Below are 25,558 nucleotides of genomic sequence, written 5' to 3' on the forward strand. Positions count from 1 at the left end.
TGTAGAGGTGTTAGATCTTCTGTAGATTTTAGAGATTAGACCTTTGTCTGACTTGTACTGTCCAAAATTTTTTTCCCAGTCTGTAGGTTCTCTTTTTACTCTTTTGGTGAAGTCTTTTGATGAGCATACCTTATCTAGCTTATCTTCTGGAGTTTGTGTGTTGTTATTTATGGTTTGTATTCTGTTAATGCCTTGTATTAGGGCCTCTAGTGTTAATCCTATTTTTTCTTCTATGATCTTTAGAGTTTTAGGTTTTGTATTTAGGTCTTTGATCCATTTTGAACTAGTTTTTGTGTATGGTGTGACGTATGGGTCCTGTTTCATTTTTTTGCAGACGAACATCCACTTTTACCAGCACCATTTGTTAAAAAAGACTGGTCTTTTCCCCATTTGATGGACTTTGGGTCCTTGTCAAAGATCAGGTGACCGTAGGTCGATGGATTTACATCTGGGTTCTCCATTCTTTTCCATTGGTCAATGTATCTGTCGTTGTACCAGTACCAGGCTGTTCTGACTACCCTGGCTGTACAGTAGGTTCTGAGGTCAGGTAGTGTGAGTCCTCCTACTTTATTATTCTCCTTCAACAGTGCCTTACTTATCTGGGGCCTCCTCCCTTTCCATATAAAGTTAATGATTCATTTTTCCATCTCTTTAAAGAATGCTGTTGGTATTTGGATCAGGATTGCATTGTATTTGTAAATTGCTTTGGGTAGAATTGACATTTTCACAATGTTGAGCCCACTATCCATAAGCATAGTGTGTTTTCCCATGTACGTAGATCTCTTTTGGTTTCTTGCAGTGGTGTTTTGTAGTTTTCTTTGTATAGGTCTTTTACATCCCTGGTTAGATTTATTCCTAAGTTTTTTTTTTTTTTTAGGGGCTATTATAAATGGTATTGTTTTCCTGATTTCTTTTTCATCATTCCCTTTATTGGTATATAGGAATCCAACTGGTTTTTGTATATTTATCTTGTATCCTGCTACTCTGCTGAATCTTTCTATTAGTTCCAGTAGTTTTCTTGTGGAGTTTTTAGGGTTTTCTATGTAAAGTATCATATCATCCACAAATAGGGACAGTTTTACTTCTTCATTACCAATTTGGATGCCCTTTATTTCTGTTTCTTGCCTTATTGCTGTAGCTAGGACTTTCAGCATAGTGTTAAATAGGAGTGGTGATAAAGGGCATCCTTGTCTTGTTCCTGTTCTCAAGCAGAATGTTTTCAGCCTCTCTCCATTAAGAATGATGTTGGTTATTGGTTTTGCATAGATCCCCTTTATGATGTTGAGAAATTTCCCTTATAAATCTATTTTATTGACGGTTTTTATCAGGAGTGGGTGTTGGACTTTGTCTAATGCCTTTTCTGCATCGACTGAGATGATCATGTGATTCTTTTCTTTTATATAGTAGATTATGTTGATTTTCTAACCATCCCTGCATACCTGGTATGAATTCCACTTCGTTCTGGTGTATTATTTTTCTGATATGATGCTGAAATATATTGGCTAGAATTTTGTTGAGAATTTTTGCATCTATATTCATGAGAGATATTGGTCTGTAATTTTTTTGTGGTGTCTTTGCCTAGTTTTGGTATCAGGGTTATGCTGGCTTCATAGAATGAATTCAGAAGTATCACTTCCTTTTCTATGTTCTGAAATAGTTTGAGTAGTACTGGTGTAAGCTCTTCTCTGAATGTTTGGTAGAATTCTCTAATGAAGCCATCTGGTTCCAGGGCTTTTTTTTTGTTGGGAGTTTATTACCTTTTCAAAGAAATCATCTTATTTCTCTGCATATTTATTCCATTCCCCTACACAGTTCCCTAACCCCTTGCTAGAGCACATCCTTTCTGCCTGGGATGCAGGGACCTTGTCCACTCATTCACTGATGGAGCCAGTTCCTTTAACAGTTTCTGTCACATCATTGTTGCTTTTGTTGTTAGCTGCCATTGAGTCTGCATCCAACTCATGGCAACCTCATGTACAACAAAACACTGCTCAGTCCTGTGCTATCCCCACGATCTGTTGTAGATTGGACGATTGTGATCTATAAGGTCATCATTCCATCAACAAAGTAGTTGACCAGAACTTTCTTCTGCATTCATCTTAGTAGGCATCAGTAAATATCTTTGGAATAAGCGTACCATGTGCACAGTTTGCACTTGGGAAGAGTGGTATAAATATTATTTCATGTGGATAAATGTTATCCAATGAGTCTAAAAAAAAGTGGTCAGCGTCCTAATCAGCCCCCCTGTACTCCCCACCACTCTATGACTATACCCCAGGTCACTGTTGGAATGTTTTCACCTTTTATCTTTCACATCTGTCTTGGCATGCCAGGAATGAGTTGTGGCCTAACTTTTTCAATGCTGTTTTAGCACACAGACATAAGAGCCAAACTCTCTGGGTTCAAATCTCGGCTCTATCCCCATGTATGACCTTGGGCAAGTAACTCAACCCCTCTATGCCTCAAATTCCACATTCATAATATGTTGTCTGTCTCATGAGACTGTGGGATGAGTACATGAATTAATATACACAAAACACTCAGCACAGTGCCTGGCCATCACCTTCAATCATGTGGGGACAGGACACAGGGACAAATCCAAATAAAAGGAGCATCTGTGGGAGACGAGTGTGATGGGAAATGTGCATGAGACAGAGAAATGGCAGCAGAACATTTGCCTCCAGGAATTCAAAACAACATAATTTATTAATTTTGCACTTAGGTATTTGCAATACAAACACATATACAGGAAACCTACAAGGTATTTAGAGTATTTCCATGATTTTATGGCAAATGTTAGAAATTTTATTTTAAAATAGTTTAACAAAACTCATCCTGCATTGTAATATTTTACAATAAAATCCATTATATCAAAATCTCAAGCATTTAAAAAATTATAAAAACCATGATTCATGCCAACAATTTTGTGCCTTGCGAGTCAGCGGATAAACACGATTTCATTTGTCTATGATGAATTTACTCTGTTCCCTTCTGGCTTTTTCAAGGCTTTCAAAAGTGATCATTCCTCTTGGCAGCTGCAACTTGCTCTTTTCTGTTTCCAGTATGTTCTCGGCTTCACCTTAAATAAAGTACAGAAATAGGCAAGGTGACACAGAGCTCCTCAGGGTTTTGTGGAAAGATCTGACTGCTGTGCTCCAGTGACACTCTAACACTCTATGTGGAGACGTGTCTCCAAACTCACAAATATTTCACCCATTTTCCTCCAGCGATTGATGCATCTCTCAAAGGAAGCAACACAGTCCTGACTTCTAATGGCTCAGAGAGAGACAATTCAGATGCCAGAGATTTTACTGGACAGAAGACAGCATGTTAAAATGTAGGAGAAAGAGGACATCAAGATAAGCATTTTTTTTTTTCCTTGAACAGAAGTCAGGATGATCAGTAATATTAGTTGTGTTCAGAGAGTTTTCGGGTGGAAAAGCCACATATAGTCCTTTCTATTGCTCCTTAATATCGTAAGTGGCATGAGAGCAAAGAGAGTTTATTAGAAGTTCTAATTTTTCAGGAAAGCTAATCTTTCATCAGAAATCATTTGGAAAACATCCCAAATAATAGTGTTCTTTAGTCTGAATACACACTCACATTTCAAGAAATAATTCCTCTTTCAAACAACAGCTAGATAATGCAGCATTTTCTTCTGGCTAGTGTCATTTGCCAGCTGCTATTGTTGAAGACCTTGTGGTACTCTGGTTAAGAGCTGTGGTGCTCTGGTTAAGAGCCTGGCTGCTAACCAAAAGGTTGGGAGTTCAAATCCACCAGCTGCCCCTTGGAAACCCTATGAGACAATTCTACTCTGTCCTATAGGGTCACTATGAGTTGGAATCGACTCGATGGCAATGAGTATTTGTTTTTAAATATTGTTGAAGAGTATTCTATAAAAAATTTTAAAAATTATATTATAATATAATGTAATTATTGACGTTCCATAAACCTGCCTTGGGAAGGAAGGCAAATGTTTTCTCTGAGGACTTCTCTTTTAGCATGCTCCTATAATTTATACTCCAAACCTGACAGGGCAGTCTACAATTTTCAAACAAAAAGAGTACTTCAACTACCTGCAAACATCCTTTTTGCTTCAGTCTTAAATAGTAAGTACAAATCATTATAAAACTATATATAACTAGGCAGGCGACTGATGACAGACTAGATGTTTTCCATGTGAAAATATCAGTGTGTGTTTACTGAATGGCGATCACACATTCAGTCAAACAGAGATTCTATGTTTTGGAGTCATCACTACTCAATAGGGAAAACAATGACAAACTAAACTTTCTAATATAACAAGTTTTACAGAAAATCCCCACAACATGCCTTGGAAATTTGAAATTTTATCTTCTGTAGACTTAGATGGCCCCATAATAAAATTACTTTCCAAATACAGAATCAACACTTTCCTAGGAAATAAGCTTGTTTTACATTAGATATATGATCAAGTGAATGTGGTGTAGTAGGGCTGACATTTCTTTACAATTTATATTAATTTTTATGAGGAACTGAGAATTCTAATCTCCATATACACAATGAGACATGGTTGAGCTCAGACCATGAATTCTTTAGCAGGTAAATAACAGTGAAACCAAGCAGGTCATTGAGATGAATTTTAACAATCGTAGATCAGTTGTATAGTTTCCAGCTAAAAATGGGTTTATACTATAGCAGTTAACTTGTAGGTCAGTGTTTTAGAACTTGGAATACATTTCCCCAAACTAATAACACTACAAATAAATTTTTAGGCTGTCAACAAATTTTTAGGCTGTTTTAGCCATAAAATGGCTGAACTATGGAGCGGTGGTGGGGCAGTGGTTAGAAGCTAACCGAAATGTATGCATTTCATATCAACCAGCCGCTCCTTGGAAATCCTATGGGGCAGTTCTACTCTGTGCTACAAGATCACTATAAGTTGGAATCGACTAGACGGCAACAGGTTTGGTTTGGTTTTGGTTATGATACCAATAATACCCGGCCCCAAATGGACATTTTGACATAGGTTCTATGTGGAAAATGCATTTCCATTTTCAAACGGGAATTTTTAAGAAAGAATGTGATGTCTTTCTCTCTACTTCCAAACCTGGAGAGAGGTCTGCTCCTCATCCTTTCCCATCACAAACTATAACAAACAAGGCTTCAGGGATAATGATGGGCCCGTATCCCGAAAGGACAGGATGGCAAAGACAAGGCTTGGGGAAGCACTGTTTCCAATGTGCTCTGGATCGAAGGCTTGAGAAGTAGGGACACAGGGATGCTCATGACAGTGCAGCTCCCAGAGAAGTGGTGAGATTCGGGGGACAGGGATAGCCTACAACAATGGGTCACTCTGGCTCCCTGGGACAAGGGAGGCTGCTGTGGCAGCAGCTTCATCTTCCAGGGCAATAAGAGCCTGGGTTCCGTGAGAACAGTGTGCTGGTGAATGTTTAACAACCAGATCTCAAAAAAGAAAAAAAAAAAAAGTGCATAAGTTTATTATGTAGGTAAGTTAGTATAAATTTTCCTGATACAAAGGATGCATAGCACACAACTTAGAAATACTAATACGTAAAATACACTTTATCATAAATTCCATATAGCAGATCGATTCTCACAGAACACTTTATTTTTGCTGATCTCTTGTATTCATAGCCGAACTAAGGTTGCAGCTGACACAAGAGCACAGTTCCAACATGAATGATGGTTGAACTTTTGCTTACACTAGTGAGTAGGTCAAAGGTGACACAACGAAGATGGATGTGGGAACCTCACTTCTTTGAGAACGGTATAAATCTTTTTTCTTTTTTTTTGCAGAATCAGACTAGAGTTTCCACATATTGGAAGAACATTTTCTCAACTTTTTGTACTATCCACACACACGCCAAAAAAGAAGTCTGTGATCTGTGATGGCTACAGACAAAACTCACTTTTAATTTTAATCTGCATTTTGCTCACCACTTTCTTAAGTCTAGACCATGGGTTGGCAAACTTTCTTAAAGGACCAGACAGTACATGTTTTTGGCTTTCGGTGTCTTACTGCTGCAATGACTCAACTCCGCCACTGTAGTGAGACAGCAGCCACAGACAATACATAAAGGAATTCTCATGGCTGTGTTCCAATAAAACTTTATTTTCAAAAACAGGAGACTGATCTGCAGGCTGTAGTTTGCTGATCCCTGGTCTAGACAATCAACGAAACAATAAATCAAGCCCTGATTTGTAGCATTTTCAGATTTCCATGGTGTAAATACTCTCACCATGACCAACTTCAAGCTACCAACAGGACACCCCTGAAAGTGGAGTTGGAGCTGTATGGTATCGTATCTGTATATTGTAACTGCAGTTCTACCATACAGATACAATAGACATAAATAATCTAAGTGTAGATAATAGTAAAATAATTAGAAACTCATGCCTTCTGAGTATTATCTTTGTTTTTAATATAATTTAATTTAATACAATTTCTTAATAATTTATTTAATTGCAAGTTTGTATAATTTAATATTTAGTAACGACTGTTGTTAACGAGCTTACAAAATCTCTGAAAATTGAACCATTACTTCTCATAAGCTGGTATGAGCTGGCTCCAGCAAACCACAGAGAAGGGCTGGTGATTGGCAGACTCAGGGAGAGGATCTTTCAGAATCTTAAGTCAAGGGGTCAAAAGGAGGAGATCCCTGCTCCAGGAAATAGTCTGGTTTATCAGAGACGTACCTTTCATTCTTTGTAGAAGGGTTCCATAGCCCAAGTCATACTGGTAGGTGAGAACAAAGCTTAATGGAACAATAGGTACGAGGAAGGCTGGCTTCTTCCTTTTTATTGCTCTGTTTCAAGAACAAAAAGGAACAACCTGTAAACATATATCTCTATGTTGTTGTTGGTGGTGGTGTGTGCCGTTGAGTCAATTCCGACTCATAGCAACCCTATAGGACAGAGTAGAACTGCCCTATAGGGTTTCCAAGAAGAGGCTGGTGGATTCAAACTGCAGGACTTATGGTTAGCAGCCTGAGCTCTTAACCACTTCGTGACCAGCGCTCCATATATCTCTATAACTCAATGAAAAAAAAATTACCTGTTTCTCAGAAGCATATCCTCCATCTCAAAAATCACTTAATTCATTTGAGGTTTATATGGAAGTAGGATTTTCCTCCTCAGAGTCAGTCACCAGATTCTGCAGTTTTCAAGGGTAAGGTCTATGACTTGTTCATCTTTGACTTTGAGGCTCAGATTCCTCATTTTAAAATGGATAAGGATTGATATCTACTTCTTAGATATTGTAAACTTTAGAGTCCTCACGATATTTTGGTGACAAAAGTCCTCTCTCTAACTTATGAAATGGAGGAAAGGACAGAAGAAACCTAAGAAACTACAAGCAGAATGAAATCTTACTAGCCTGGTTTTACAGAGCTCTAGCAGGTCTATGAGGGGTTACTTTGTTTACCTATACCCTATGTGGAACAAAATCCGATCTTGACCAGTTTAATAATAATATGAAAACAGCAAACACAAAAATAGAAGTAAATTATTTAAGAAAATTTCAAAGTAAATAGCACACATACCCAGCTGTTAAAGAGATGGCTGCAATGCCAAAAAAGGCTCCAAAATATTTGAAGAACTCCCGAGACCAAGCCACCTGCATGGCCATTTGTCTTTCTCTGATTTCATTCTGCATTATTAGCTGCCTTTCCAGCTGGGGACAGAACAAAATACAAGGTGTGGTTACTCATCTTTTGAATTTGAGCACAGAGTTGATAATTGGCTTCCTTTCCAGTGGATTTTCATTCTTCAATTGCTTCGATTCATTTTTCTTTCTTTTTTATTTAATTTCAATAAACTTTGACTAAAGTCCTCAGGATAGTTAGTTATCCTCAAGTATTGTCTTGACATTGAAATCTTTCTGGAGTATGTACAGAACAGACACCAATACTCTGTTTCTGCAGCCTTCAGTCTTACCTATACGTGGTCTGGCTCTTCTATCCAAGCCCCAGATACATGTCCAGCCTTTTTGATTACATGTGAAGGAAGACCTAAGGGCATTTACATGCAGATACATGGCACTGGCCTTTATTACCACTTAAACAGAAATCATTTTGCCTTCTGAATCCATCCAACTCCTAACGGAAATTCTTTTGGAGTATCAAGCCCACGTCATTACCATGATAAGATGGTGCTGTTGTTCTTAGTTGCCTTGGAGTCAATTTTCAACTCACAGCGGCCCCATGTGACAGAGTAAAACTGCCCCATAGGGTTTTCTTAGCTGTAATCTTTATGGGAGCAGATCACCAGGCCTATCTCCCACAAAGCGACTGGGTGGGTTCAAATTGCCAACCTTTCAGTTAGCAGCCAAGCGCTTAACCGTTGCACCACCAAGGCTCCTCAATAAAGTGGTAGAGGGGTATTGAGATATCAACAGAGATTTTTCATTGTCACATTTTTCTTGTTGCTTCAAGTCCTTCCACCACTTTAGCTTGTGGCTTTTACTGCTTTGGGACAGGATGCATATGAAGTCCAGAACACAGAAGGGGGTTGAATTTCTTAATGGATTTTTAAAAAAATACACAGGATAAGCAACATTCTGAAAACCCAAGTCCGTTATTTTGAAAGAGTTGGATTCTCAAATTAGAAAAGTTGTTTTTTTTTTTTTTTTTCATTCTAAAAACTTGGCTATGCTGTCCTTAGCAAAGCCTGGAAGACAACGAGCATAGAATTCATCATGTCAACCACAGAGTGGGGAGGAATAGGTAATACTGTGACACAGTTTCTTTCTATGCCCCCTTTCTGCTGTTGGAAGGAACTGGAAGAAGAGAACAAGAGTTTAGATGTAAGCATGGGGCTTGGCTCATTGGCCCTCTTGTGGGTTGCTGCCCCGGGGATGTGATGGAAACCTCCGGTGGGTTTGGAGGTCAGCAGACAGAGAAGACTTATGGCGTTGCTTCCTGTGCAGAATTCTAGCAGAAGGCAGCTACGGTAAAACTGAAAGTTCAAAGGGCAGATTGAGGCATAGGGCACGCCTGAGGCCACCCCAGTCTCCCTCATCTGCCAAGGGGTGTGAAGAAAATCTGAAAGATCCCCATGTCACCTGGAGAGAGTCAAGGAAGGTAGCTGAGAATGTAAAACGGGTGACCTACCAGAGAATTACCAAAACTTAGGGCAAGGGGGCCTCGTAACAGACAGCTGGGTAGAGACCATAAGCTTGGGGCCGGCTGGCGAAGACAGCTGGATCTCAGAGGATTAGCAGCACCCGAGAGAGCAGAGGGGATGGCCAAGCCAGCCTGGAACTTGCTCAAACGCCCTCACAGCCAAATCACCTGGCACAGGTGCTTCTGTTCCCCCTGGGTTGGTGCTCACTTATTTGTCTCTAATATAGAGTATCTAGTTAGTCCACAAATTTCAGCAATTCTTTTTGAAATCTGCCCCTTTTCCCCATTCTTGCTGCCTCCCCTGAAATCCAAGTCCTTTCACCTCAGATCTTGACTACTGCAAGAGCCCTTCCGCTAGCCTCCCACCTCTAGTCCTTCCTTACGTCTAGCCTTATAGTAACAAAAGCACCGTGATCCAGAGGCTGAAACTGTGGACACTGGGGCCTGAATGCCTGCATTTGAAGAGTGACTCCAACACTTGCAGGCTGTGTGACTTCTGGTAAGTTCCTGCATCTCTGTGTGCCTCGGTATTCTCATCTGTCAAATGTGGCAAATGACAGTACCTACCTTAAAGGGTTGTTATGAGGATTAAATGAGCAAATACATGTGAGATCTTAGAGCAGAGATTTAGTAACGGCTCAATAAAGGGGAGTTGTTATTATTTGCCTAGAAAATAGATCTAAAAATTCAGCACTGATCATTTTAAAAATACCAATGCTATTCTTGTCACTCCCCTGCTGAGAAACTTCCAATGCTTTTGTTTTCTGCCACATCAAGTAGAAATAGTCTGCTCAGCTTTCCCAACCCTCCAGACTGGGTCTGTGCCCCTGAACAGCCTCACTTTCCACTACGCCCTTCCCAACATGCATTACTGCTTCAGTCATCCTGGCCTCCCACAATTCTCCAGATGTGGCTCCATCAGTCACTTCTTGGGTGAGTCACAACATGTCAAAGCCTCAGCTGTCTCATCTGTAAAGTGGGGATAATGCCAGTACCTACCTAACAAACCAAACCTATTGCTGTCGAGTTGATTCCAACTCATAGCAACCCTACAGGAGAGCAGAACTGCCCCATGCAGTTTCTAAGGAGCAGCTGGTGGATTTGAACTGTCGAACTTTTGGTTAGCAGCCAAGCTCTTAACCACTGCACTACCAGGGCTCTCTTTCTTTTTTTAACATGTCTGTGGTTGTAGGGGGAGTGATGTTTGCAAAGGAAAAGCAGCAGCAATTTTACGTAGTGAAATTATTTCCCTTACTCTTAACCCCTTCATGGTGCCTCTTCCTTGTGCAACCATATTTTATTTAATCAGCCAGCTATTGAGGATTTGAATAATTAAGTCAATAAGCTTCATAATATGTGTACCCAATAAAACATAGAAAAATATATTTTTTACAAATATTCTAGGAACATTATATGACATCACAATAAACCCCAAGGTACAAATCACACAGACCATATTTTCTTACCATAGAGCTGTAAAAGTAGAAATTAAAACAACTTAACAATGATTGTGTATGTAAAAAACTGTAAAACAATGAACTGAAAAATGATTAGGATCAATAAGATATTTAACAAGATGGCTGGATATAAGAAAAACAAATAAATATCCAAGATTTTCTATATCCTGGAAACCATTAAAAATTATTCACAGTATTAAAAACAATATATAGTACCCAGAAATAAATCCCGATCAGAATCCTACCACGAATCATTTTATTAATTTGACATACTCATTATAAAATTTACTTGAAAGAGAAAATGTGGAAAAAGAGCAAAGACAATTTTGAAAACTGTCTTAATCTGCCAGGCATGAAAATTACTACAGAGGTGTGCTGTCCAATATGGTAGCCACTAGCCATATGTAGCTATTTAAATAAAATTAAAAATACAATTTTTCAGATAAACTAATCACGTGTGACTAGTCATGCGCATGTGTGTGCATAGATGTTCAGACATGTATACACACATATATCCTCTCAGTCTATCACCTATCATATATATGCATGTGTGTGTATGTACATACATACACTTAATATGCATATATACATACGAGAAATATAATAGACCCAAACTGGAATCAGTTCACAGGTCCATCAACAGTAGAATGGTCAAGGGAGGAACGCTGTGAGTGATCAGTGCGGTTGCGTGAGATGAGGACTGAGAAGTGGAACTTAAGGCCCAGTGTGTTACAAACCCACTGGTGATCTCTAAGAATCTAAACTCATGCCTGTGACACTGTTGTTAGCTGCCACAGAGTCAGGCCCTGACTCATGGTGACCCCATGCACAAAAGAATAAAATGCTGCCCAGTCCGGTGCCATCTCAATGATTGGTTGCCGATAAGACCACTGCGATCCATAGAGTTTTCACTGGCTGGTTTTCAGAAGAAGGTCATCAGGCCTTTCTTCACGGTCTTAGTCTGGAAGCTTGCTGAAATCTGTTCATATCGCAGCAATGCAAGCCTCCACTGACAGATAATGGTGGCTGTGCATGAGGTGCACTGGCTGGGAACTGAACCCAGTTCTCTCTCACGGAAAATGAAAATTCTACCACTCAATCAGCAATGTCTTTGTTACGTTGCAAGTACTCAACAATTATTACAGGATATATGGAGAATATATCAAAAAAAAAACAAACCCTATATAAGCTCATTGTTCTTAGCAAGGGATCATATTTTCACGGTGAAGAAAGTGAAAGTCCTCCACAAACTGGCTGGCTCGTTCGCTCTCCCCCCGGCCCTTGAGGTATTGGCTTAAAAAGAACAAGTACAGAGGACCTTTCTATTCCCCTATTTGGAACAGCCATAGAGAACGAGCCTAGCCCTCAGTCACGCCTGGTCCTAAAGATGACAGATAAATAAATTCTTTTCTTGGCCCCGTTCCATGGTTTAAAGCCTGCCCAAACTTGTGCTGGACTGAGGAAACAGTACTGATGCTTACTCAGCCTGTGTTTCAGTTTCTTCATCTACAAAATGGGAAGAATAATAGTACCTATCTCATAGCTTGTAACAATGCCTTAATACACGCAAAGAGCTAAAAACAGCTTGGCACATAGTAAGTCCTAAATAAGTATTAGATGTTTAATATATTATTATGATATTGTCAATGCCCTCCGCTAAAGACCACCAGGACACACTTGTAGCCAAAAAAGTTGGGTTTATTGATTTACTGCAACAACAGAAGCAGACTCCATGGGGGACTGTGGGTAGAGGGTATCAGAAAGGACTTACTATAGGATACGGGCTATGTTCAGTGATTTGCGGGAAGCTTCAAAGATGCCCTGGATTGGGTGCTATCAGGAAGTGGGAGTAATTCGATGATTGGCTACCTGAAGTCTTATCTAGAGGGTGGTAGGAACAAAGCAAGCTAAAGCGGTAAGTAGTAAAGATGCCACAGCAGTTGAATTAGTCAGGATGGGGGAAGAGGTGGTGCTTGGCCATGTCTGTGGTTTGGACAACGTTCATGTTTTTGTCTGTGTTCAGACATGATTCCAGGGTTTTTGTTTGTTTGTTTTTTCTTGATCCATCACGGTCACAGCATGGCCTTGTCATGTGGGTGATCTTTGAAATTACTTATGTTCAACAGAAGACTGCCAAGGCCTAGCTGTGAGTGCCAGGCAGCTCCTGGCTGTCCGGGACACGTTTCCCAGTATGTATAAAATAGCATGTGCTTTGGGGGGTAATTAATAGACTTTGGAAGACAGTCACAGTTTCCTTTGACATCTGAGTAATGAATCACCAGAGAGAACGCAAGGCGTGGGCAGAGAGGAGAGACTGATCTAGGCCAGTTAGGCCTAGATGTGCCTGTCTCCTCTGCCTTGAAGACAGTCCACTCTCTGGAAGCTCTCATAAGGGGATGGGAATGCAGTGGGTGACCCAAACTGAGCAGAGGGAGGAAAATAGGAAAGAGATGGGCGTTTGTTTCTGGCTCCTGGAGGGAAGCCATCCTGGTATCCACTCCACGATAAGATAAGCGAGATAAGACAGCATCCTCCCTAGTGACCTAGGCCATTACAAAGACTAAGTGGAGAAACTAGCTTCACAGTACTGAAACTTACCTTCACTGACCGAGGAGAAATATCAAGGGGGAGTTAGGAGTAGTGTCAGGTTTCCAAGGGCCTGAAAGGTAAAACCCCCAGGAAGGTATCTTTGGGGTCAGAGACTCACTGAGGAAATCAAGTGGAGCCAGAGGAACCAATAAGAACGTGTCCAGAAGGTTCTGGAAGCCAGGTGCTGGCCCTCATCTGTCTCAGGCTAGGAGGAAGCTATGAGTATTTTGTTTAAAATAGCAGCTAGTCGTCAAATACGTACCTAGTTAAGTCCTTATTTATGGGTTTTTTGTTTGTTGTTTGTCTTTTCAACGTAAAATCAGCCCTGCAACACCATGGGACCACTGGGGAAACACCAGGGTCTTTTGACAGCTTTGTTAGTGCTGATCAAGATGGTAGGACGCTGAGCCAACTCAGGTCAGGTACATATTTGACAACTAGCTGAGATTTTAAACAAAATACTCATAGCTTCCTCCTAGCCTGAGACAGATGAGGGCCGGCACCTGGCTATCAGAATCTTCTGGACACGTTCTCATTGGTTCCTCTGGCTCCACTTGATTTCCTCAGGGACTCTCTGACCCCAAATATACCATTCTGAGGGTTTTACCTTTCAGGACCTTGGAAACCTCACACTACTCCTAACTCCCCCTTGATATTTCCCATATCTGAAAGATCATAGGAGGGGCCAACAGCGTAGTGTTAGGTCAGGAGGGTCAGAAAGGGAGATGTAGGGTCTGCAGACCCTTCCCGCCTGATTTCTATCCCCATGGAGTCCAAGGGCAGAATGTGAAAACTATTCCATCATTTTTCTCGCCTTTCCTTTACAAAGAATGCTTATTCTATGTGGGATCCTGAACTCAATGAGTCAGGTTGGTCTTCACAGCTTTGGAGCAGGAGAGACTCGGCTCCTTCAGGTACTAGCTACCTGTCCACCATGGGACTCCTCTAAGCTGTGGCTTCTTCACCTGTAAAAGGTGCCCAGTAACACCCACCTTGCAAGGCTATGGTGAGAGGTAGAGATAACATGTGTACAAAGACAAGCCCAGAGTGCAGCAAACAAAGGGTTAGTCAAATCTACATCTGTGCTGCCTTTCACCTCTCAGGTCAAGTGGGGACATCGGGGGTAGGCAGGTGGGGGCAGGGGGGGTGTTAAATGCTTCTGAAATACAAAATGACTAAATCTTTTAAAAGTATTTTTTTTTAATTTACTAACATAATGCTCAACTGTCAGAAAATCCTAATTGTTCTTTTGCACTAGTAGGACTCTTCACCCTAAATATCAAAGCAGCACGATTTTCCAAGAACAGCAATTGGAAGATACATAGTGCATCCGATAGCCACAAAATACTCTGCCGGACTGATTTTGGCCACAAAGGTCCTTAAAGATTTGACTCCAGTGATTAAATGTGTGCGCTTAAAGTATCATTAACTTTATCTAAAATCATTGATTTGAGCCAACATTTGGTGATGCAATGTAGCTTTAATTTAAATGGTAGATCAAAATAAGATTGCTTATCCTTGAAGCAATATGAATTTATGGCATTTGGTTACTGAGGGTAGAATGAAAGTAAGCAAGATGTTCAAAAAGACTGCCTGAGGAATAAACGCTAAGATAACAGAAAGAAGTCACAGAACGACCACAATGATTGTTTCACCTAAATTCTCACAATATTTTTCAAGAGGGTAGCACACTTTGGTTTCACATCAGAAAATTCTGCAAAACTAGTTTGTCACATGCAACGAGCTGTGCAGCTGGGTACAAAGATGATGCCACACTGGGCACTTCTTGTGGCTTTGGTCAGAAGCAGTGATAACTGGTATTGATCCAGCTCAGCTTTCTCTACATTGGCCTGTGATCGACGTGCATTTTTGAGATTGTCCTCCAGAGTAAAGGGCAGGGTCTGTGGCCTTAAAGCAAGAATAAGGCTGGGCCTTCACTACAGTTCAACCAAGAAACAAAGCAGCCAGCCAGCCCCACAGGTGTCCTGGTATGTTCAGTGGTACCCCTGCTTTGTCCAGCTCTGCTGTCCTCAAGCCAAGACACACTAAAGCTGGTGACTTATTAGGTTGTTTTTGGTGACTGATAACAGTATTTAAGGTTATCATTTTTAAGAATAAAAGTTTAGTGTTCCACTATCCAATCTGTGCAATAGGCATTGATATACAGCTATGATGTCCAACTCATGGAAATTAACAGAAGCCCATCAAAAATATAAAGAAATCATGCCAAAAGGGAAAAGGGGAGGGAAGAGTGTTAGCCTGAGCCCAGAGAGAGCTGGAGCTGTAGAAGAGGTACTGCCTAAAAGGAGCTGTGGCTATGAGACCCCACCAAGAACCACACCCCCAACCTCATGTCTCCCACTCTCCAGACACACCAGTTGAGCCCAACCGGAAGCCAGAGTGCAAGGCAGCCTGGGAAATGTAGTGCTGACTCCCAGGGTACATGGAAAAGGGCAGGGAAGGGCAGAGAATGAATCTGAGCAGGGTGGGGAGAGGGGTCAAGCAGAGAATAACCAACAAAGTGGTGACCCGATTTATATGCAATAATGATTTGATTCTGTGTAAGACAATATTTTCAGAGTTCTGGTTTGGATCAGATCCAACAGTCTTAGGAAGCATAAATGGTGGGCAACAAATTTTAAGTCATTAGCAGGGTTTTTTATTTTAGTAAAATTAAAAAACTATGCCTATGTACAAATTAGATACCCTAGTGGCATAGTGGTTAAGAGTTTGGGTGCTAACCAAAGGTCGGCAGTTCGAATCCACTAGGCGTTCCTTGGAAACCCTATGGGCCAGTTCTACCCTGTCCTATAGGGGTTCTATGAGTCAGAATCGACTCAATGGCAAAGGGTTTGGTTTTTTTTTTTTTCTGTTTCTGTACAAATTGATATTAGCTGTAAATTAAACACTAAGTATTGAAATAGATGTCAAATCTCTTGACAGGAAAAAACTGGAAACAGGAAATATTTTTATTCAATGATTCCTATAAAAAGAGTGTTTTAAATCTCTATTATAGTCAATCAGATTTAAATAAATGCTTCTTAAGAGAGGGAAACTATTTTTCTCCTAATTATTCTGGTTCTTCAGGACAATGTGTCCCCAAATATCTTCCTAAATTTGTGTTGATTCCTTTGCAATGTTCCATGCACATCACAAGAAAATTTACTATTTAGTGAACTCATTTCTTTTTTTTCCACCCCGGGTTCCCTGTGTCCATTCAACCAGTTCCTGTCCCTTCCTGCCTTCTCATCCTGCCTCTGGATAGGAGCCACCCATTTGGTCTCCTGTATCTGATTGAACTAAGACACACATTCCTCATGTGTATTATTTTTTATTTTATAGTCCTGTCTGATGTTTGTCTGAAGAGTGGGCTTCCGGAATGGTTTCAGTTCTGCGTTAACAGTGCATCCGGGGGCCATAGTTTCAGGGGTTCCTCAAGTCTCTGTCAGACCATTAAGTCTGGTCTTTTTACAGGAGTTTGAGTTCTGCTCCACACTTTTCTGCCATTCCATCCAGGACTCTCTGTTGTGTTCCCTGTCAGGGCGGTCATTGGTGGTAGCCAGGCACCATCTAGTCCTTCTGGTCTCAGGCTGGTAAAGTCTCTGGTTCATGTGGTCCTTTAGTCTCTTGAGCTAATATATTCTTTGTGTCTTTGGTGTTCTTCATTCTCCTTTGCTCCAAGTGGGATGGGACCAATTGATGCATCTTAGATGGTCGCTCGCAAGCTATTAAGACCCCAGACACCACTCACCAAACTGGGATGCAGAACATTTTCTTAATAAACTTTGTTATGCCTATTGACCTATATGTCCATTGAAACTATGGTCCCCAAGCCTCCGCCCCAGCTACTCCATCCCTCAAAGTGTTTGGATGTGTCCAGGAAACTTCTTAGCTTTTGCTTTGGTCCAGTTGTGCTGACTTCCCCTGTATTGTGTGTTGTCCCTCCCTTCACCGAAGTTGATCCCTGTCTACTGTCTAGTTAGTGAATTCCCTTTTCCATTCCTCTCCACCCTTGTAACCATCAAAAAATGCTTTTTTTCTGTCTTTAAACCTCTTCTTGAGTTCTTATAAGAGTGGTCTCATATAATATTTGTCCTTTTGTGACTAATTTCGGTCAGCCTAATGCCCTCCAGATTCGTCCATGTTGTGAGATGTTTCATGGATTCATCATTGTTCTTTATTGTTAAATAGTATTCCATTGTATGTATGTACTATAATTTGTTTATCCATTTGTCTGCTGATAGGCACTTAGGTTGCTTCATCTTTCTGCTACTGTGAATAGTACTGCAATGACCATGGGTATGCATATGTCTACTTGTGTGACGGCTCTTATTTCTCTTAGGTGAACTCATTTTAAAGTGGAAATTTTTTGTTCTGAAATTTCCCAGAACAAAATCCTGAAATAGTTTATACGCAAAAGGAATGAACAAGAAGTGACTCCTTTCTTGCACCAAGGTGGGCACATACGAACACATCTATGTCCTTTAGATCAGGCGTCAAGAACCCTTTTGGAATGACTGGTTCTGCCATTGCTCTAGAGGAGTGTCTTACACTGGGTTCTCTAGAGAAACAAAACCAGTAAAGCGTATAAATATATATAGAGAGAGATTTACATCAAGGAAATGGCTCATGCAGTTGTAGAGGCTGGAACGTCCCAAGTTCATGGGTCAGGCTGGAGGCTTCTCCTGATTCACATAACTACAGGGGCTAGCAAACCCAAGATCAGTAGGTCAGACAGCAGGGCTCTTGCTCATAGACTGCGAACACCAAGGAATCTCAACATTGTCAGGTGAGATGGCAGGTAAGCTGCTAGCTCAAATCCAAAGAATCAGAGGTCAGACGAACAGGAGCTAGCCGCAGGATCCAGAGCAAGCAAAAGCCCACAAGTCATGCCAGAAAATCCACCTATATTGGATGCAGGCCATAATCCCAAGGAAAGTCCCTTTCAGCAGATTGGCTACTCATAGCAGATACCATCACGGAGGTGATCATATTATATCAAATCTCATCATGGAAGTAATCACAGCATCATACAACTGCCAAACTGTATCATAACTGCCAAACCACTGAGAATCATGACCCAGCCAAGTTGACACACAACCTTAACAATCACAAGGGGAACTCCCAAATGTCTCCTAAACAGTGTTTTGGGGGCTGAGCATGCCCAGTGGGATTAGGAGTGCCTATGAAAGGTTGTGGGGCTCACAGGCAATTTGGCCCACTCACCCCAGAAAGAAGGACATAAATCATACCATTGTCAGGACTGATTATTTAAAGCTGTAAACATACTGCAAGACCACAACAGTGAAGATGGAGAGATGGGGAAGGATAAAAAACAGCAAAGAATGAAAAATGATGAATGAAATGCAAAACAGAATTTCAAAATCTCATAGAATCCAGACTTTCTGGAGCCACTGAGGCTAGATTAACCCTGGAAACTACTGCCCTCAGATCTTTAAATATTAAACCAAAAACATCCCCTGAAGTCATCTTTAAACCAAACAATAGTTTAGCTTAACTAGTAAAGAATGTCTGCCTTGAGCATGGTGCTCTTTGAAGAATTATCTAGATGAGATCAAACAGACAACAGCAACTCGAAAGGTCAGATAGGAAAAATAGGCAACAGAGAGTTTACATTAACGGAGGAGGAGGAGCAATTCAGAAAAGTAGGGTGAGAATGGTGGCACAACTTGAAGAATGCAATCAATGTCACCGAATTGTACATGTAGAAATTGTTGAATTGGTGTATATTCTGCTGTGCATATCCTGAATAACAAAAAATAAAACAAATTTTTAAAAAATTATTTAAAAAAGGAAAAATGGATAATTAAATTAGAGACATAAGAAGGAAACCAGTGACTATAAGCAAATAAGAGAGAGGAAAAGTAGATAAAGTGGAGGGGGTGAGAGGAGAGGGGACATTTATTAAGTATCTACTCTGCCATCACCAGTTGAATCAGTTGTCACTGAGTCGACCCTGACTCATGGCAACACTCTATGTGTCAGAGTAGAGTAGAATTATGCTCCACAGGGTTTTCAATGGCTAATTTTTTTAGAAATAGATTGCCAGGCCTTTATTCCACAACCTTTAGATGGACTTGAACTGCCAGCCTTTCAGTTAGCAGCCGAGCGCATTAATTGTTTGGTATTCTTCTCCCCATCTTAGAGATGAAAACTCCGAGGCTCAGAGAGCCTGGATCATTTATCCAAGGTCATACAACCAATAAGTGATGGAGCCAGGGCTGGAGCTGGGCTGTCTGACTCCAGTGTCTGTGAACTTACCACTGCAAACATAGGAGAGTGAACCGACGGTCCTTGGTAGACAGATCCTGGCCTCAAATCCGGTAGGCAGCAGTTTGGAGCCTAGTTTTTGTTTCTAGGTTTGCCATTGTACCACCCCAGCCCACCTGGAAGTTCTGCTGTCCTCTCCTCCTATCTCCAGCCTTACACATACTTCAGAGGAGGCTACCCATGCATCACCAAAGGGCTAACACAGCCCCATGCCAGTTAGGCAAGAAATATAACATAAGATTTATTTTTATAATCGGTTACAGGGCATTTACATTTTTAAACTTTTTCTTTTTCTTTTTTCACAAAAAAACTTTGGTTCTGTCTCTAACTCATTTTTTAAAAAAGCTCCTCAAAGACATAAAAGTAGACTTAAACAAATAGAAAAAAAATCTCCTATTCCATTCCAAAGAAAGGTGATCCACCCAACAGAATGCAGAAATTATCGAACAATATCATTAATATTACACACAAGTAAAATTTTGCTGAAGTTCATTCAAAAGCGGTTTCAGCAGCAATTAATAGAGAACTGCCAGAAATTCAAGCTGGGTTCAGAAGAAGAGGACGTGGAACAAGGGATATCGTTGCTGATTCAGATGGATCATGACTGAAAGCAGAGAATACCACAAAGATGTTTACCTGTGTTTTATTGACTATGCAAAGGTATTCAACTGTGTGGATCATAACGAATTATGGAAAGCACTGTGAAGAATTAGCATTCCAGAACAACTTAACTGTGCTCCTGAGGAACCTGTACATAGAAAAAGAGGCAGTCTCTCAAACAGAACAACGAGAGACTGTGTGGTTTAAGTCAAGAAAGGTGTGTGTCAGGGTTGTATCCTTTCACCATACTTATTCAATCTGTATGCTGAGCAAATAATCAGAGAAGCTGGACTATATGAAGAAGAACACGGCATCAGGATTGGAGGAAGACTCATTAACAACCTGCGATATGCAGATGACACAACCTTGCGTACCGAAAGTGAAGAGGACTTGAAGCACTTACTGATGATGATCAAAGACCACAGCCTTCAGTATGGATTACACATTAACATAAAGAAAACAAAAATCCTCACAACTGGACCAACTTCATGATAAATGGAGAAAGGACTAAACTTGTAAAGGATTTCATTTTACTTGGATTCACAATCAATTCTCATGGAAGCAGCAGTCAAGAAATCAAACGACACATTGTACTGGGCAAATCTGCTGCAAAAGATCTCTTTAAAGTGTTACAAAGCAAAGACGTCATTTTAAGGACTAAGGTGCGCCTGACCCAAGCCATGGTGTTTTCAATCGTCTCATATGTATGTGAAAGCTGGAAAATGAACAAGGAAGACCAAAAAATAATTGATGACTTTGAATTATGGTGTTGGAGAAGAATATTGAATATACCATGGACTGCCAGAAGAACAAACAAATCTGTCTTCAAAGAAGAACAGCCAGAATGCTCATTAGAAGCAAGGATGACAAGACTTTGTCTCACATACTTTGGACATGTTATCAGGAAGGACTAGTCCCTGGAGAAGGACATCATGCTTGGTAAAGTAGAGAGTCAGTGAAAAAGAGGAAAAGCCTCAAAGAAATGGACTGACACAGTGGCTGCAACAATGGGCTCAAGCATAACAATGAATGTGAGGATGGTGCAGGACCGGGCAGTGTTTCATTCTGTTGTACATAGGTCTGAGTCAGAACCAATTTGAGGGCACCTAAGAACAACAACAACATTCTTGGATGGGATGACTCAATTGTTCCCCTTAAATAAATTTATAAATTCAATGCAATCCCAATAAAAAAAAATCAACAAACTATTTTATGGAGTTGGGCAAATTGACACTAAAGTTTTCATAAAAAATAAGTAAATGTCCAAGAAAATACTGAAAAACAAAAAACTACAAGGATGTACTATCCTTGTTGTTGTTAGCTGCCATCCAGTCGTCCCTTGGCTCATGGTGACCCCATGTACTGTGATCCATAAGGTTTTCACTGGCTGATTTTTGGAAGTATTGTTACGCTTTCTTCCTAGTTCATTTAAGGTTCCTTGCAGCCCCACCAGCCTCAGTGACCTTGTGTTGATGGTGCTGCCTCTTTTATTCAAGGTGTTGAGGAGACACACAGAGACACCTCCAGGCCCTGAGTCAACTCGCACTTGCTCATCTTTCCACCTGCAGACAGATTTGGCTGCTATGCTCTCCTCTTCGCCTACTCTAAACTCTGCGTTCCTTTTTGCCACAAGACTCTCTGCAAAGCAGACACTGTGCTTTCTTGCTTTCCTCAGAACACCAAGAACTTCCTATTTTAAGGGATGGCACAGCTTTTTAATCTCAAAAAAAAAGAAAACAGATGAGAAGGCATAAGGATGACAGATATGGGGAGTGATAAGTCTTGCGAAAAGCAAAGAGGACTTGAAGCATTTACTGATGAAGATCAAAGACTACAGCCTTCACTATGGATTATACCTGAACATAAAGAAAACAAAAATCCTCACAATTGGACCAATAAGCAACATCACGATAAATGGAGAAAATACTGAAGTTGTCAAGGATTTCATTTTCCTAGGATCCACAATCAACGCCCATGGAAGCAGCAGTCAAGAAATCAAATGACGTACTGCATTAGGCAAATCTGATGCAAAAGACCTCTTTAAAGTGTTCAAAAGCAAAGATGTCATCTTGAGGATTAAAGTGCACCTAACCCAAGCCATGGAATTTTTAATTACCTCTTATGTGAAAGCTGGACAATGAATAAGGAAAACCAAAAAAGAATTGATGCATTTGAATTATGATATTGGCAAAGAATATTGGATATACAATGGACTGCCAGAAGAATGAATATATCTGTCTCGGAAGAAGTACAGCCAGAATGCCCCTCAGAAGCGAGGATGGCAAGACTTTGACTCGCGTACTTTGGACATGTTATTAGGAGGACCAGTCCCTGGAGAAGGACATCATGCTTGGTAAAGTAGAGAGTCAGCGAAAAAGAGGAAGATCCTCAAAGAGATGGACTGATACAGTGGCTGCAACAATGGACTCAAGCATAGCAAAGACTGTGAGGATGGTACAGGACCGGGCAGTGTTTCATTCTCTTATACGCTTGGTCACTATGAGTCAGAACTGACTTGATGGCACCTAACACAACAACAAGGGTAAGCAATTTCAAAATATTCTCACACAGTTTTTGCTGTTTTAATTTTTATATATTTGGGAAAGCATTTATTGAGCACATAATATTTTATGTTATAAAAATAATCAGGTTATGTCATTCTTCTGCTCAAACCTCTTTAACGGCTTTCCATGTCACTCAGAATACATTTCAAAACATTTACTATGGGTACAAGGCCTGTGTGACCTTTGACCCCACCTCACTCCACTCTCCCCACCCTTCCTGAGCTCTGGCCACACCAGCCTCTCTGCTGTTCCTCCACTTTGTCACCCATCTTCCCCCTCAGAGTCTCTGCACTCACTTTCCTTCTGCCCAGAATGCTCTTTCCCCAACTATCTACATGGCTTGCTTTCTCAAGATTCTGCTCAGATGTCACCTTCTCAACAGGCCTTTCCTGACCCCCTTATTGAAAATGCCATTCCTCCACCCACCCATATTCCCCCATCATTGAGCCCCACCCTGAGGCTTTTCCTCACAGAACTTATTACCACTGACACTCTGGTTGGTCGCGTTGCTGCCTGTGTCCCCACTGAAGTATAAATCCCAAGAGGGAGGGAGAGACTTTGCCAATTTTGTTCACTGTTTTATTTCTACACCTAAGTTAATGCCTGGCACAAAGCAAGGGCTGCATAAGGATTTGATGAATGAATGAATGGCAATCCTAGTAATAATCGTTTTGCTTACACATTACTGACTCTGCTGAGTGCTAACATGGGTCAGGTAGTGTGTGCTAAATTGTTATACATGGATCATCTCATTTAATCCTCACAGTATCTCTACAAAGTGTTACTATTGCTATTAGTATCATCAACTACATACTCAAATGCAGCAAATGAGATACCGACAGGCTAGATACAGGCAGACTGTACAACTTGCCCACAATCAAGGATTAGTCGGGTTTTGTCGAAAAGACAGAGGAGTCAATCTGAAAGAAGATGGGACAATTTGAACCTCAAAAAGAATAGTGACTGCAACTGATTAAAACGCATCAAGAGTTTCGTAGTCATATTATACAAACAAAAACCTCTTTGGGCTCATTTGGAGGTTGTTAGAGTATCTGCTCATTATTCTGAAAATTGCTAAATAAAAGGAAAAGATCAAGCATTTATTCAAGATCAAGCATTTATTCTGCCTTTCTGTACAAAATGTATTTCAGGAGAAATTAGTTAATAAGGGAAATTTTCCAGCTAATAAATACCGAAAGAATGAGAACTTTTTAACCATTTTCTTCCAGCCTCTGATGAAGTAATAGGTCTAGGCAATGATCATCTACAGATAGTAAAGTCATTGGATGACAGGTTGATAGGAAATTCTATAATGGATGGATCTGACTGACATCACTAAAAGTAACACAACCAGACCCTACGTGCCTCTCAGTGTGATGCATTAGGAAGTACACAGCACCATCTATAAAGGATTCTTGCCAAAAGAACTGAACTCGAGTCTAATCAGCTCCCTAGATCTACTCACCAGTTTACAGGAAGAATGAAGGAGAGAAGGATATGTTAAATAATACCATGAAGAAGCAAGCAGCCAAATCTAAAGTACCGGACACTCCACAGGACATATGACCTGGTTTCTTCAACAAATAAATGACATACAAGTACACAGGAAGGGATACTGTTACAAATTAAGAGAGACTCGTTGTTGTTAGCACCATGCATGACAGAATTGGATTGTTGTGATCCATAGGGTTTTCACTGACTGATTTTTTCAGAGATAGATCACCAGGCCTTTCTTCTTAGTTAATCTTAATCGGGAAGCTCCACTGAAACCTGTTTGGCATCATAGCAACACGCAAGCCTCCAGTGACAGGCAGATACTTGCTGCATTTGAGGTGTACTGTCTAGGAATTGGAGCCCTGGTGGCACAGCAGTTAAGAGCTCAGCTGCTAACCAAAAGGTCAGCAGTTTGAGTCTACCAGCTCCTCCTTAGAAGTCCTATGGGGCAATTCTACTCTGTCCTATAGGGTTGCTATGAGTCGAAATTGTCTCAACAGCAATGAGTTGCTGGGTTTGGGGCTAGGAATCTAACCCAGGTCTCCTGCATGGAAGGCGAGAATTCTCCCACTGCCCCCAAGACAGACCTAGGAGTCGTAATAATCTAGTGTGAAAACCTTGTTCGGATCTTGATTTCAAGCATAACAACCATAAAAGGACATTTATGAGACAATTGGGAATGAAATATTATAAGATAAGAAGGAATATTGTTACTTTAGTTAAATATGGTTATATCTGCGTCTGTTAGAGATATATACTATTCACAGATAAACTGAGATTTGCTTTAAAGTATACTCCAGCAAGAGAAAAAGCGAAGCGGGAGAAGAAACCAGATTGCCAAACTGCTGGTTTGGGTAAGCTGTATCTTTGCCTTCTTCTACATGCATATTTGTTGTTTTTAGGTGCTGTGAATCAGCTCCAACTAACGGTGACCTTATGTATAACAGAATGAAACACTGCCTGGTCCTGCACCATCCTCACAACCACTGCTATGTTTAAGCCCATTGTTGCAGCCACATGCTCATTAGCAAGCTAGATTTTGATGGTGGGTCTCGGTGTTTCTTTGTTAATTGGCGAGCGTGTATCTTCACTTAGTTTTTCAGGAACATCTGGCTGAATTAATTTCCTGAGCTCTTGCCTGTTTGAAAATTTCTTCAGAAGACAGGCCTGGTGATCTGCTTCCAAAAGTTCACAGCCCTGAAAACCCTATAGAGCAGCTCTACTCTGCACATATGAGGTCGCCATGAGTCAGAATCTACTGCGCAGAACTAACAACAATAAAGTACAATGTAGCTGAATATCAAGTTTTTGAGTCTTTCTCTCAAAACTCTAAACACGTTGCTCCATAGTCTTCTATCACTTAAGAGGTCATTCATGAATCAGTTTCAGCTCACAAAACATTCTAGAATGCTCACTTCTTAACACATACCAAAATTAT

At 40.6% G+C, this 25,558-nt stretch overlaps 1 protein-coding gene across 2 annotated transcripts in view; it reads right to left on the reverse strand.

The window, feature by feature from the left end:
- Positions 1-2,673: 2,673 nt before the first annotated feature.
- The window catches only part of PLGRKT (plasminogen receptor with a C-terminal lysine), a 39,768-nt gene continuing 16,883 nt past the window's right edge, over positions 2,674-25,558 (reverse strand). For both annotated transcript variants that reach the window (XM_023728593.1, XM_004373478.2), the window contains exons 3-5: positions 7,545-7,675; positions 6,700-6,809; positions 2,674-3,079 (exon numbers count right to left, since the gene is read on the reverse strand). In XM_023728593.1, coding sequence (XP_023584361.1) covers positions 2,958-3,079; positions 6,700-6,809; positions 7,545-7,675 — 363 coding nt within the window. In that variant the 3' untranslated portion in view covers positions 2,674-2,957. The remainder of the gene's footprint in view (positions 3,080-6,699; positions 6,810-7,544; positions 7,676-25,558) is intronic.

This window comes from Trichechus manatus, unplaced genomic scaffold (assembly GCF_000243295.1).
Source record: "Trichechus manatus latirostris isolate Lorelei unplaced genomic scaffold, TriManLat1.0 scaffold00025, whole genome shotgun sequence".
Lineage (NCBI taxonomy): Eukaryota > Metazoa > Chordata > Mammalia > Sirenia > Trichechidae > Trichechus > Trichechus manatus.